Raw genomic sequence first — 14,633 nt, 5'->3', positions numbered from 1 at the left:
GCTCTGTGCGATATTGATTTTTCTCCAGTGAGCATTTGAACGTTTACTTGTTGGCAGAAATTGGAGACTGTGTAGGTAGTAGACTTGCACATTCATAAATTTGCTGAACTTTATTCTCGTGCATCCCTGGCAGCATAGTTTATAAAGTCAATGTAAATGTAAATGGTGTTGCCTTAGGGTATGAATGAGTAAAGACCACATGACCTTTAGAACATTCAAATGATGGAACATAACTATACTTAACTCCCTTCAGTTGGACTGAAGCCGTGTGTTCATTTGAGGTCAGTTAACTTTGAAGTGACATAATTTTTCAAAATAAAAGTAGAGCTTTTACCTTAAGTGATCTCCAAATTATAGATCTTTCTGATGATCACATGTTTTTCTTTAACTGCAGCAATTTTTACCATTTGAATTCTACCTAGTGTTAAGTTGATGTTTCATAGAAGCTCATCTCAAATACCTGTGGCACAACTGACAGGCTTTATTCCAAGGAAAAGGCTCAATATTGTTCTAATATAAACTGAACACCTCTAACATACAGTCCAAAAGTCCTCAAACTAGACAGAACAATCAATTAATTGGTCTTAAAGTTGAATGTAAACTTCAACATTTTTTTAATAGCATGAAGACAAATTATGCAACTTAAGGAATAGCCTCTGAAGACAATCCATTCTGTTTCTTGAGGTAAAAAGTACTACTGTGAACCCCAGGTGCTTTTCTGATACTTACGATTGAATAATGACATATTTTACTTAAAAGTATTGAAAGAGTTTGATAAAATGACTTACTAAAATTAGTCTTGCTTTACAGATTGATGGTGCTGGACTTGCAACATGCATTGAACTGTGTGTGAAAGCATTGCGCTTGGAATCCAGTGAAAATGCAGATGTCAAGATATCTATTTGCAAGACTATCTCCTGCTTACTTCCAGATGATTTGGAGGTGAAACGTGCTTGTCAGCTGAGTGAATTTCTTCTGGAACCCACTGTGGATGCATATTATGCTGTTGAAATGCTATATAATCAGCCTGACCAGAAGTATGATGAAGAGAATCTTCCAATACCAAATTCTTTGCGCTGTGAGCTCTTACTTGTACTGAAAACTCAGTGGCCTTTTGATCCAGAGTTCTGGGACTGGAAAACTCTAAAGCGGCAGTGTCTGGCACTTATGGGAGAGGAGGCATCCATCGTGTCATCCATAGACGAACTAAACGATAGTGAAGTTTATGAGAAGGTTGAGGATGGCCAAGAAGATAGTAAAGAAACTTCTCTGAATGGGCTTTCTGGCATTGATGAGGCTACCAGCCTTCTTAGGGGAATCAGAGATGAAAAGCAGAAAAAGAGAGAAATCAAAAAACTCAGAGAGAGGGGGTTCATATCAGCTAGATTTAGGAACTGGCAAGCTTACATGCAGTATTGTGTGTTATGTGACAAGGAATTCCTAGGTCATAGAATAGTTAGGCATGCACAGAAACATTACAAAGATGGAATTTACAGTTGCCCTATTTGTGCCCAAAATTTTAATTCTAAAGAAAACTTTGTTCCCCATGTAACTTTGCATGTGAAAAAATCTAGCAAAGAGAGATTGGCTGCTATGAAACCACTGAGGCGCCTGGGAAGGCCTCCTAAAATAGCAGCTGCCAATGAGAATCAGAAAACGAATTCTGTATCCAAACAGGAGCAACGACCCATTAAGAAGAACAGCCTCTATTCAACAGACTTCATTGTGTTTAACGATAATGATGGCTCAGATGATGAAAATGATGACAAAGATAAACCTTACATACCAGAGATAGTGCCAGTTCAAAAGCCACCCCCTGTTAATGAGTTCACCTGCCCTGTAACACTTTGTAAAAAAGGCTTTAAATATTTTAAAAATCTAATAGCACATGCAAAGGGCCATAAAGATAATGAAGAAGCGAAACGTTTCCTTGAAATGCAGAGCAAAAAAGTGATTTGCCAGTACTGTAGACGACATTTTGTAAGTGTTACTCACCTGAATGATCATTTACAAATGCACTGTGGCAGCAAGCCTTATATCTGCATACAGATGAAATGTAAGGCTGGCTTTAATAGTTATGCTGAGCTGCTGACCCATAGGAGAGAGCATCAAGTCTTCAGAGCTAAGTGTATGTTTCCCAAATGTGGCAGAGTATTTTCTGAAGCCTATTTACTCTATGATCATGAAGCACAACACTATAATACCTATACCTGCAGAGTCACAGGCTGTGGGAAGGTATACCGGTCACAGAATGAACTGGAGAAGCATATTGAGGATCACAACAAGCAGCCTGAAAAAGAAGAGCAGCCTGAAAACCAAACCAATCAGCCTGATCTTAGTCAGTCTTCTCAAGCTAATGAAAGTACTGATGGAGTTGCAGTTAAAGAGGAATTGACATCTCTTCCAGCTGAAAACCGAATCGGTTTCATTGAAGGAGAAAACATCTGGAACCAAATCAAAGCAGAACCAGTAGGGAATGAAAGTGTAAATGCATCAGTGAGTGTACTGCAGCAAAGCAATTCCTTGCCTAATGCTGGTTCAGAGCAGTCTCCTGTGGGTTCAATAAAAACAGAAGAAACAGTTCCAGCAGGCAGCATTAAGCTGTCTGTTGTTAACCAGAAGATCCGAGATAACTTCATGAAAAGAGGTAAATTGGCTGCTACTGCTAGCAAAGTAGATACTACTAAACCTGGAGTCCAGCAGTTGTGCCCATCAGTTGACTCTTGTCTTCCAGTTTTGCAAGAGAGAAAGGAGGAAGGCTGTCTCAGTCAGACTCAAAATATGCAAACTGGTTCTGTGACCTCAGACACATTAAAACCAGAAGCCCTTGAATCAAAAAGCTTAGAAAGACAAGTGAGCATTGTAAATCCATTCAGCATTCAGAATCAGACAGGGTATCGAAACAGTGTACCCATTTCCAAACTTGAAATTGAAGACAGTATTAAAGCTGCAGCTAATCTATATAACCTGCCTTTAAAAACTTTAGAAAGTATTTCATTTATTCCATCACAGCCTAACATAAATAGCTCTTTAGTTCCAGCTGCGTCACCAGCAGCCCCAGTTCAGAAATTTAATTGTCAGGTTGAGGGGTGTACTCGAACATACAATTCGTCACAGAGCATTGGCAAACACATGAAGGCAGCACACCCTGATGAATATGCTGCTTTTAAAATGCAGCGTAAAAATAAGAGACCGCGAAAATCCAGCAATCTGCAAAATGTGCCGAATGATGGGAAGATTGTATATCTTATGCCGTCACAAGTGGGCAATCCCAATGGTGCTGCTTTTACTGCACAGAGCAAATCAAATTTGAATCCCACCTGTTCCAGTCAAGTGCAGCATGTCTCAAGTACTCTCTTCCCAACCCACCTAGAAAATCTGGCGAATCCTATGTTGCCTATAGTAGAAAGCGTCATAAATCCAAATTTGTCTCGTATTAAAAGCGAGCCTGAGAGCGTTTTGTGTTCACAAATGGAAAATTTGTCTGCTACAACCTTACCTTCCCAGTTGGATGATCTGGCAAAAACAGTTATGCCTTTGAATATTGATGGTGGTTCAGATCCTTTTCTTCCTTTGCCTGCGGAAAATGGTCCAATGTCTCTCTTCCCTTCATCAGCAGAGAATCCTCCAAATTCAGTCTTCTCACAACTGGAAAATAACACAAATAGCTTTTCTTTGCAACTAGAAGGAAACACTAGTTCTACCTTCCCAAAAGAGGAAAGTGTTGATCAAATATTTCCCTCACAATTGAGTAATGAAAATAACTTCAGTGAAACTAGTTCTCAGCACCCAGCTTCAGAAAAGATGAAAAAAGATCGTGGCAGGGGCTCAAATGGGAAAGAAAAGAAGCCAAAACATAACAAGCGAGCAAAGTGGCCAGCAATAATTAGAGATGGCAAATTTATATGTAGCAGGTGTTTCAGAGTTTTTACTAATCCCAGATCACTTGGTGGTCACTTATCTAAGAGGTCTTACTGTAAGCCTCTTGAAGGATCAGAAATTTCTCCAGAAGCTCTGCAGGCTAATGGACAGTCTTTGCTTGCTAGTATGATTCTTTCTTCAAATTCATTAAACTTGCAGCAACCTCAGGAGTCTGCCTTCAATCCAGAGACTTGTTTTAAAGATCCGTCATTCCTCCAGTTACTTGCAGCTGAAAATCGTTCCGCACTGCAGACTGTGTTTCCACGGGCCAACGTGACTAACTTTAATACCAGTGGGAATGAGGAAGGTAATCAAATTATAAAGCAAGCCTTGGAAACTGCAGGCATCCCAGGTAGCTTTGATAAAACGGAAGTACTTCCACGTGTGGTTACAACAAGTTGTGTCTCTGGAACAACTCAGATAAATGCAGCTGTTCTCCCTAGCTCAGCCACGCCCTCCCTGCTGCAGACAGTCTGTAACCCCAGTACCCTGCTGACAGACCAAAACAGGACCCTCAATGCCAAAATTCCTCCACTAAACGAATGCAAGACTTTGCCTGTGTTTGCAACAGAGGACTTAATGCTAAAGACTGTCGAAAATGGCTTGTGTCCTGGCTCATACTCTAACACTGTTGCAGCAGCCCAAAACTTTGCAGGGAACAGTTCACGAGTTTCAGTTATCAGTAGTCCCAAGAATTCGGGATCAAGTAACTTGAATAAGAAGGGAACCAGCTCTTCAAAGAGGAAGAGAAGAACACCTACACCCCTGATTGTGCCCAATACATCACAGAAAATAGCAGTAAACAATGCAACAGTAATGGGACTTCTAACCAAAAGCACTGAAGGAAACATGCAAATACAGGGAGAAAGTTTTCAGTCCAACTTACTGGCAAATTGTGGCTCTCAAACAGTGGTGGACAACCTTGCACAGAAACTCAGTAATGTTGACAATCAGTTATTGATGGCCACTGTCAAAGAGAATTTCAAAACAAATCTTGAGGCTCATACAGTTCTGCCCCCTTTAACAGTAAAAACTGAAAATGGGGATTCCCAAATGATGGCTGCAAATTCTTGTGTGCAGGCAAATTCGGAAGAACAGATTTCACAGGACAATGTTATGCAGAACTTTGAAAAAACCCTGAAAATAATTAAAACTACTATGAATTCGCAGATGCTTGAGGTGAAAACTGAAATTCAGGATACTGTTGCTGCTTCAGGACAGAACTTGCAAGTAAATAACGCCCAGGCTGCTTTAGAAAATTCTGCACACAGTGTAAAACTACCCACTTCGACACGGTTTGCTGTGCACACAGGGAGTGTTACTGCTGCAAAGGGTAGCTCTGCTCAGTCTGAGATACCCCAAAAGTATGATACTCAAATGTCAGAAATTTTGGAAGGCTTGCAAAAGCTGAAGCTGGAAGATGATTCTCCCATTCCCATCTCTGAGACTGCTTCTCAGTGTCCTCCAGCAGATAAGCTAGCACCAGCAGTTCCTGTTGTATCAATTGAAAATAAACCCCTCATCCAGCTATCTCCAGAGGCAAGTAACATTCAATTTAGTGATAGAGTTAATAAACCTTTTGTATGTCAGAATCCTGGCTGCAGTTACAGTGCTATGACAAAAGATGCATTATTTAAACACTATGGGAAGATCCATCAGTACACTGCAGAAATGATACTAGAAATAAAGAAACATCAACTGAAGTATGCCCCATTCAAATGTGTTGTAGCTACCTGTCCAAAAACATTCACAAGAAACTCTAATCTCCGAGCACACTGTCAGCTTGTACATCATTTTACAACAGAGGAGATGGTAAAATTAAAAATTAAGAGGCCTTATGGCAGAAGATCTCAATATGAAACTGTAAACACAGCCCCACAACTTGTTGAAATAAAAACTTTGCAGACACTAGTAATAGAAAACAAAACTGTAGTTCCATTAGTCAAAGAAACTCAGATAAAGGAAGTTGTAGAGCCTGTAAAAGTATTGGAAAAACTTCTACCAGAAAATAATATTCCTGAAAGACTGGAAAAACCTCCACAGGTGGTTTCTGTTCCACTGGAGCAGCACAATCCAGCATCTTTTGATAGTATGCAGGAACAAACCAAAGTACGCAAGGCTAGGAAGCACAGGAAGGAGAAAGAGGAGAGGAATGGTAGGAAGCCTGTAACAAAGTCTCTGGAGTTTCCCACTAGGTACAGCCCTTACAGACCATACCGGTGCGTCCATCAGGGCTGCTTTGCGGCTTTCACAATACAACAAAACCTAATTCTTCATTACCAAGCTGTGCACAAATCAGACCTCCCTGCTTTCTCTGCTGAAGTGGAGGAGGAGAATGAGCAAGGCAAAGAGGAAAGGGAGGAGGTGGAAACCAAACCTGCTGTCAGAGAGTTCAGATGTGAGGTGAGTGACTGCTCTCGCATCTTCCAGGAAGTTACCAGCTTGATACAGCATTATATGAAGCTTCATGACATGACCCCAGAGCAAATTGGAAGCATGAAATCAGCTCCTGAGGTGGGAAGATTTTTTTGTGACCAGTCTCAGTGTAAGTCTTCATTTACAGCATATCTTAATTATGTTGTCCATCTTGAGACAGAGCACAGTGTTGAGATAAAGCCAAACAAAGTAGAAGATGATGGCATGTTCAAGTGTGACTGTGAAGGCTGTGACCGTATTTATGCTACTAGGTCTAACCTCTTGAGGCATATTTTTAACAAACATAATGACAGGCATAAAGATCATCTAATAAGACCCAGGAGACTGACACCAGGCCAGGAAAACATTTCAAGCAAAGCAAATCAGGAGAAACCGTTGAAGTCTAAACAGAGAGGACTCAAAAACAGAGCAGGAAAAGAGGGTAACAGGCTGTCTGTAAAAACAAAACGAAAGAAAAATGTGAACTTGGAAAACAAAAACTCAAAAGGAATACAGGTTCAGGAAAATAAGGCTTATTCACTGAAACGTGGCAAGTACGTGTATTTAATAAAGGCCAGAAACGATGCCTTATCAGAATGTACAAGCAGGTTCATAACTCAGTATCCATGTATGATAAAGGGATGTTCATCTGTAGTCACAAGTGAAAGTAACATAATAAGGCATTATAAATGTCACAAACTGTCCAAAGCTTTTACTTCCCAACACAGAAATCTTCTTATTGTATCTAAAAAACACTCTGTCTCCCAAGTAAAGGAAGCCTCTTGTGAGCAGGAGGAAACTGATAAAAAAAGTGATGTGAAAGAGCCTGAACCGAGTTTGACAGCGAGCAATAATGATTCAAGCACAACTACCTTATCACAAAAGGCAACTGAAAAAGGTGAAAAGGATGAAGTGGATGAACTGACAGAACTATTCATTACTAAACTAATTAATGAGGATTCTTCAACTGCTGAAAATCAAGCAAAAATCTCTTCCAGTGTAAATAGTGACTTGCAGGAGACCAGCTCCTGCCCCTCAGAGAAGCAAAAATCAAACAACCTGAAAAGAGCAAATAAAGAGAAAAATGTTTCTCAGAGTAAGAGAAAGAGAGCTGAGAAAACAGAGGAAGCACTGCCCAGTGGCATGAGTAGCCTGCACAAGGAGGAAGAGACTGCTGTCGCCATTCAAACGGCTGAGGAGCAACCTGCAGCTTTTGACTGGAGCTCATTCAAGCCAATGGGTTTTGAAGTGTCGTTCCTCAAGTTCCTTGAAGAATCTGCTGTGAAGCAGAAGAAGAACTCTGAAAGAGAATACCATAGCAGTGGAACCAAAAAAGGATCCCATTCAAACTCTCGAAAAGCCAGTGAGAAGGCCTCTGTGGCAAGCGATAACATCTCTTGGTCATGTTCTGAAACTGAAACCCTGGTACCATTTGCCAACCCATCGCGGCTTCCATGTGGTGATAATGTAAAGATAGTGTTAGACAAGACTCTCAAAGACTGCACTGAGTGTGTGTTGAAGCAGCTTCAGGAAATGAAACCTGTTGTCAGTTTGAGAAAGCTTGAAGGACGCTGGGAGGATAATCCAGAGGTTATAGCCGCAAAAGTAATTGTTTTGGGTACTGAGGAAGGGGAATCAAAGTCCTGAAAACCTAATGTGTTTAACTGTGACCTGTAATAGAATTTATTTTGAATAGGAAGCCATCAAGCATGCTAGTAACTGTGGAGCTCTTTTATTTTGAAGTGATTTAATCTAGCAAAAAACATGACATGAGTCATGTAAATGTCTTATTTGTTTTTATCCCTATGGGACTTGAAGAAAGTAATTGCTTCAGTTTTGTAAATACTTGACCAAGACCTCAACTTTCTATCAGATTGTCCTTTCCATAAACTAAATCTTTGTGAGCTGTCTGTGATTGGTATCTTTCACCAGGTTACTTCTCATGTATAACAGTTTTCTTTATTTGTAGATACATTTTTTTGTATATATTTATTATTGTAAATCATTTGCTGCCACCAGCAGTCTGTAAGTCTAAACTATTAAATGACACATTTATATTCGGAATTTTAATTTGTAATGAAGTAAGCAAGTTTTTAAAACTGGTCCTTTAATCATTTTAAATTAAGAACTTTTGAACTAAAATTAGCTAAGTCTACCATATCAAGTTTATTTTGCGTAAAACATTTATTTACAGAAGAAAAGCTGGATAAGATCACATTTCATAGGTTAAACGTACTGACACATTCTCATTTTTGTAAATTTTAACATCCAGTATCTATGGATGCTATTCATATGTAGTTAACACATAAATATAATAGTTTTCTTATAGCTACATTTTTCATTGCTTTTAATTGGTTACAAAGCATTTATGATTCCAAAATAAAAATGGAAATGTGAATAAAAATAGTTTGCTACATTGAAGATTTAAAACAATATTTGGTATTAAAGAATCCATTGTGAATGTGATAGAAAATTAGTAGTGTGGAGCAGTGTATATATTTGAGGTGGTGATTTGTGAAGTAGCCCAGTATTGCCTTAAATAAAACCACATTTCATTTCTTGTTTTATACATGTGATCTTATAAAGGTTATTTTTGTTTCTGTAACTTAGATTGGTGTATAGTTTAATTTTTGTTAAAAAAACAAAACGAAACAAAAAAACTTCAGAAACCGTTTTTGTAAATAGTGGGTTTATAAAACAGATGGGTTTATTTTGATAATACCAGTTTGGTATCTATCTATAAAATACACAAGTCCTTATGCCATACCATTAAAAACTAAATAAACAAGGCACTTTCTGAAAGGGAAGTGAGATGGTGATCTTACAGATAAACTCGGTGGTTGTGCTCTGTTGGTGGCATAGGCTCCCTTTGTGCTCCTCTGCCTCTCACTGACTGTACATGGCACCAGTCACAACCTCTCTTTTCCACACTTGAATGAGCCTCAGAAGTGGTGCTGCTTGTAGTGCCCGGGATTGGAGCAATTCCTCTGTATGCTGCTAACTGAAATGACAGGTATCCCGTTTGTTGAGTTACCAAAAGTGTGAATGCATTGGTGGGAGTTGTCAGTACCCAGGAATCTTCAGTGTTGGTTTTCATGCATGGTTATGTTTGACTCAGCCAGCTGGATTGTGTGGTACCAAAAACTTTTCTTGGATTATAATCGTTACTGGATGTGACCTACCTTCAGTAATATAAAACAGTCTTTATCTTGGGTGAGATTGGCTTCATTTTTTTTTTTCTATAAACTTGTCTTGCTGTGTAAAGCTTTTGCATTAAATGCTAGATTTGACTGCTCGTAAGCTAATCACCTGGAATCTCTGACGGTTTTCCTGAATATCAGTGCAGAGGGCACCTTCCTACAACCAAATGAAATGACTTGTTGCGAGAATGTGGATTATGTGTGAACATCAACAGCATTTGACCTCGGGCACAGCCCTTGGTTTGCTACATGGTGCTAAATTGCTTACCTTCGCAGAAAGCCTGTGCTTCCATTTGAACAGAGCCCATCAGCTCCTCTCACTTTCCATCCCTCCCAAGTGACCAAACTTACTATGCCACGTTAGTAAATCAAAGGTGCAGTCTGAGAATTATAAAACCAAAACAAACACTTGCATTTTGACTCTAAGAGCGGTCATTATAATCATTGCAAGTACACAGTGCCGTTTTCTACCTGCCAGAGGCCGCTGGTCCCCCTGGATGGAGCTGCTGTTGGATACCAGCCACGGTGATTGTAGAGGGAACTGCTGCAGGGGAGAAGAGGGCAGAGATCCTCTGGAGAGGATCCTCAAAGCTCACCTGAATTCTCTTGTTTTCAGCTGTACCTAACCACTTCAGTCACTGTCAACAGACCTCACAACTGTTAGTCTTTAGAAGAATGTTTGTGTTGTGTAAGTTGAATAGTTTCCCAGTGATTGATACTGTATCATTTGCAGTTCTTGGACTGAGAATAGCATACAAGTATTTAGCTACACAGTGTTATACTAGAATGCTATTTAAAAAAAAAGAGCAAAGGATAAAAAAGTCCAATGCCATAAATATCCAGGAAGCAATTTTTGATTTGGTTCTGAATTTCTGAGAATAAAGTATTTAATACTATCATCCCAATCAATCCAGTTAAAGCAGATTCTGTACCCATATAGTGGCACACTCCCTTTTAGGTGGTTACTGACAGCCTGTCCAACATACAAGCTAGTATGGGGTTTGTTGTTTGCTTTTTAAAAAACAAACAGGAGTATTTTGAACTTAAAATGGGGTACCAAAGGCAGGGTCTGATTTAAAATGTCACAGACTCAGAGGACACTCTGGTTTGTAAAGCCACCTACAGAAATTTCCAAGGAAGTAAATTTGGTGTCTGCATTCAGATGTTTTACCTTGGGCGATACAGAAAACTTCCCACCCTATCAGTTGTAGCACACCTGGATGGGCAGCTTCTCTGGGGCCTGAAGCAACACCCCTGCCTTGGGGCTGCTGGGTGGGATGGGGCTCCGAGGTGGCCGAGCCAGATGTACCAGCAGCACTTCAGCCTGCGGGGTGCCCCAAGGTGCTGTTGGCCCCATTGCCCAGTCCTCTGCCTTCTGCCTTTTCTCCTTCCTCTATGTCTCTGCCTTTCAGAATTGTCACTGTTAACTGGAGCATTCAGACAAAGGTGCTTCTTTGAAGCCCCTTGTTGCCATCAGGAATGTGCTGACTAAAGCAGCAGGTGTTGCTGATGGGGAAGCAACCAAATTGAGGGGTCTGAATGCAGAGCATGGATTGTTCAGTCATCAAAAGACACCTTTAAAGTGACAGTCAATCCCTCTGGTGCTCAACTATGTTTATAAAGAAATCTGCTATTACCTGAGCCCTAATTCAGTGTAAATAAGATTAGTGGGATTGTCCCCACATGTTTCAGGGTGGTCCTTCTCAGCAGGATGGGGGGACTGTGGGTTCTAGAGCGTTAATGCTGGCACATTCAGTCTAGGATGGTGGATAGTAAGTGAGCAATGCTTGTACAAATAACATTGGAATTAGTTGTTGGGTCAGGTGAGAGGCAGGTTGTTGGCTAACTATTTAATTTCTGTGCCAAAGAATTAGTTGATTGGGGCTCCCACCTGTGTGCAGGGGAGAGAGGGACAGGGGCAGGGACAGGCTGCACTGGGGTTGGTTAGGTCCTCGAGTTATAGAAGCTCCTGCTCATGTGCTGCTCAGCCCTGCCTGGAGATGGTATGGAGATGATGCAATTAAAGGGATAGGAAATGGTGCCATTGGTACTGGAGAAGGGAGTTAGAGGAAAGAAACTAACAGCAAATAGGGAAATTCTTTGTCTGTGTCTTTTTTCCAAACCTCTTCTGTCCCAAGGCAAGAAGCTTACTTGGATTTTAAGGAAAATGAGAGTCTATGTAAGACACAGATCTTTTGATGTTTGCAGGGATGTTTTGAAATACTAATAAGGTAAATATTTTTGTATGAATGTGCATGCAGTGTTTATGTTATTTCTTCATTACAGTATGGGCTCAGAACAGCTTCTTATCAATTGCTTATGTCCTTGCAGAACATAGCACTTGAGTTCAGTTTTTTAAAATGTTAGTCTGAGTGATTCAGAAGTTTAGGGATCAAACTTGTAAACTTATTTGAACCAAAAATGTAACAGCAAATGCCTTCAGGGTTGCATGGATGAGCGAAACCTAAACTGGAGAACAAAAGCATGTAAAAGTGGGGCAAGGGAAAGAGTCAGTAGAAAACCAAATGGTTTCCAAGAGCAAGGGTTCAGAAAGCAGATTAATTGGTTTCTGTTCTCTCAGGTTAAGTTATGCTCATTTCTTTTTCGTTAGTAGCCATGTCAAGTACTCAAATTTTGCAGCACATGATGTGAAGGCTACTTGGTAATTTGCTGCGAATGAGTTGGGTTATGTGGAGTTGGTCCATAATAATCTGTTTCAAAGTATTTCTCATGTAAGGTACTGGCTTTGTCAAATCTGAAGTATCCTCCAAGACTCAAAACATTATTTTGGAATTTATTTATAATTTCTTGGCTGTTGGAAGATAGAATTAAAAATAAAACTTTGAATATCCATTCCAAAGAATTCTTGTTTGATGGGAAAATTTTTGGTCTAAGTGGTAATCTCTGACCAGCCACAGAGCTTTAGGGGGTGTCTAAAACCCTTCAAGCCCTGACTTAATAAACTTTTATTAGAGAGCTGCTAATGCACTAATTTTATCAGAAACCTGTGTTAGCTAAACTGTGCTTGCTTATCTTAATTTTCTATCAAATAAACCTTTACCTTAAAAACAATGAATAAATATTTTTTCATTGATGTGCTCTTAAAAATCTGTCCACAGTTATTAAAACCCAGATATTACAGAAACATTTTTTTCTTTGACAGTGTTGCCCTTATCATAATAAAATAATGCATGAGGGTCCAAATGAGCCAAGATAATTTTGGGGTTTGTTCTCAGTTACTTAAGCTGTGGCAGTTGCAGTTTCACAGGGTTCATGGGAAGTTTTGCTTCCGAATCTTTGATGGGTTTTGTCCAGGAGCTGCAAAAGACTTTCTAACTGCATTTCTGTCATGGGCCACTTTCTGTATATGTAGAAATTTAACAGAGAATGTTCTGAATTATATTAAGCGCCCTGTCTCTAAATAAGCACTGATTCAGCATCAGTCAAGATTTAAAACTATCTGGCCACAAGCTGGCAAGCTGGTATTTGAGGGACTGCTGTTGCTGCTAATTTCAGCAGCAGGAAATGTTGCCCCATACTTTATAAAAGTAGGTTTATTTTAGGGAAAAAAACCCACAAAAACAACAAACCCTACCTTGAAAATCACCATCAAAAGTTTATAGCTTGTTTATTAGTTGCTAAGTATTGTTCTGTAACTGCTACTCATTAAATGTAAAGCTTTGTAACCAAAGCCATGGGCCAGAGGGGACTCGGAGAAAAAAAAATTAGTTAACCTGCTTTTGCCACTGTTTCTTCCTCCTTATGTTGACACAAACAATAAAATTAGTTCACCATTCAGGTCACTCCACTTCAGCTGATGTTTTTCTCTAAACAGTGCATTTTGATCAGGCTCAGTACCAGATGTATGTCCAAAGGTCTTTCATTGCAACAACAGAAAGAGACCACCACCCCAAAGGAAGTTTTTAAAGGCACTGCTTTCCATTGTCTTAGAAGGCTAGATTCAACAGAAGACATGTCTTAGCTGATTCCTGTCCCCTTCCTGTCAGCCCAAACAACACAGATAACAAAGAGCAGAGATGTGTGTTGTTTATAAGATACTTGGAAATTTGGGGGAGGGAACAGGTGATTCTTTTTTACTTTGTTTCTACTGGAGGCTTTTCATAATTTTAGATTTCATGTGTTCTTCTGCAGCAGAGAAATTTACTGAAGAAGTAGCATATTTTCAGCCTTACTAAAAGGGACCAGATTCTAGGCTACTTAATACTAGGGACTACTGACAATTGTTCTGTATTGTGTGGTCTTAATTTCTCTATTCAGATCCTAGGGAAGCGGGAATGATCTGTTCACTTAAATGCCACTATCACAGAGCAGAAGACAAGTCTAATGACACGGGAGCTGCTTGGTGCAGGTGACCAGGAGTTAACTCTATAACCTGGTACATGCTGCTTGCACAAGTTTGAGCAAGTGCCTTTCTTCAAGGATGCTTTTTGATGATTAGCACCCTAACAGCTGTAAGGGCTCAAATAATTTCAGAAGGAGGTGCTCCACAAACAGCTAAATAACCAAATCTGTTTTTATCACATGGGCTAAACTAGATGTGTCTACCTCTTCTTGTTTTTTCTTTTTTTATTTAGAGATGTTTTATAGTACAATGGAATGGACTCGTGAGTATCCAGCTCACCTCAAGGCACAGCACTCTCTGCCAGCACTTTCCTATTGCCATTTCAGCATTTACCAGGTCTGATCCACCCACCTGACAAATCCTGTACACCCCTTGCTGTTCATCTTAATCAATCCCAGGTTCTTCTATCTCTGCATAAAAAAATACTATTTTTGCTTGTACCAAAGCAATTCAGTGCACAATTGTTTGAACAATTGTTTCAGCATGATTTATCATAAGCTTCTGTGTTTATATTAAAGCTTCATGGAATTCTCAGAACTTCTGCATTTCTTATTTGAACATGAAAAGGTCTCGATGATTCTATGTTCAACATACATAATGTAACTGAATTTATCAGCTCAAGTAATGGGGAACTAACAGAGAAACAGCATTTCCTATGTAACTATCCTTTCAAAGGACAGTTCTGCAAAGCACTGATTGGAAAAGCAATTTGTTAAAACCAGCTTGTGTTATGG

At 39.7% G+C, this 14,633-nt stretch overlaps 1 protein-coding gene across 1 annotated transcript in view; it reads left to right on the top strand.

Annotated features, from left to right (window-relative positions):
- Positions 1-12,389, top strand: part of ZNF292 (zinc finger protein 292) — a 52,718-nt gene extending 40,329 nt beyond the window's left edge. Inside the window, exon 8 of the mRNA XM_021545826.3 lies at positions 811-12,389. Coding sequence (XP_021401501.2) covers positions 811-7,983 — 7,173 coding nt within the window. The 3' untranslated portion in view covers positions 7,984-12,389. The remainder of the gene's footprint in view (positions 1-810) is intronic.
- The last annotated feature ends 2,244 nt before the right edge of the window (positions 12,390-14,633 follow it).

This window comes from Lonchura striata, chromosome 3 (genome assembly GCF_046129695.1).
Source record: "Lonchura striata isolate bLonStr1 chromosome 3, bLonStr1.mat, whole genome shotgun sequence".
NCBI lineage: Eukaryota > Metazoa > Chordata > Aves > Passeriformes > Estrildidae > Lonchura > Lonchura striata.
This window is presented reverse-complemented; position numbering and strand designations above follow the sequence as displayed.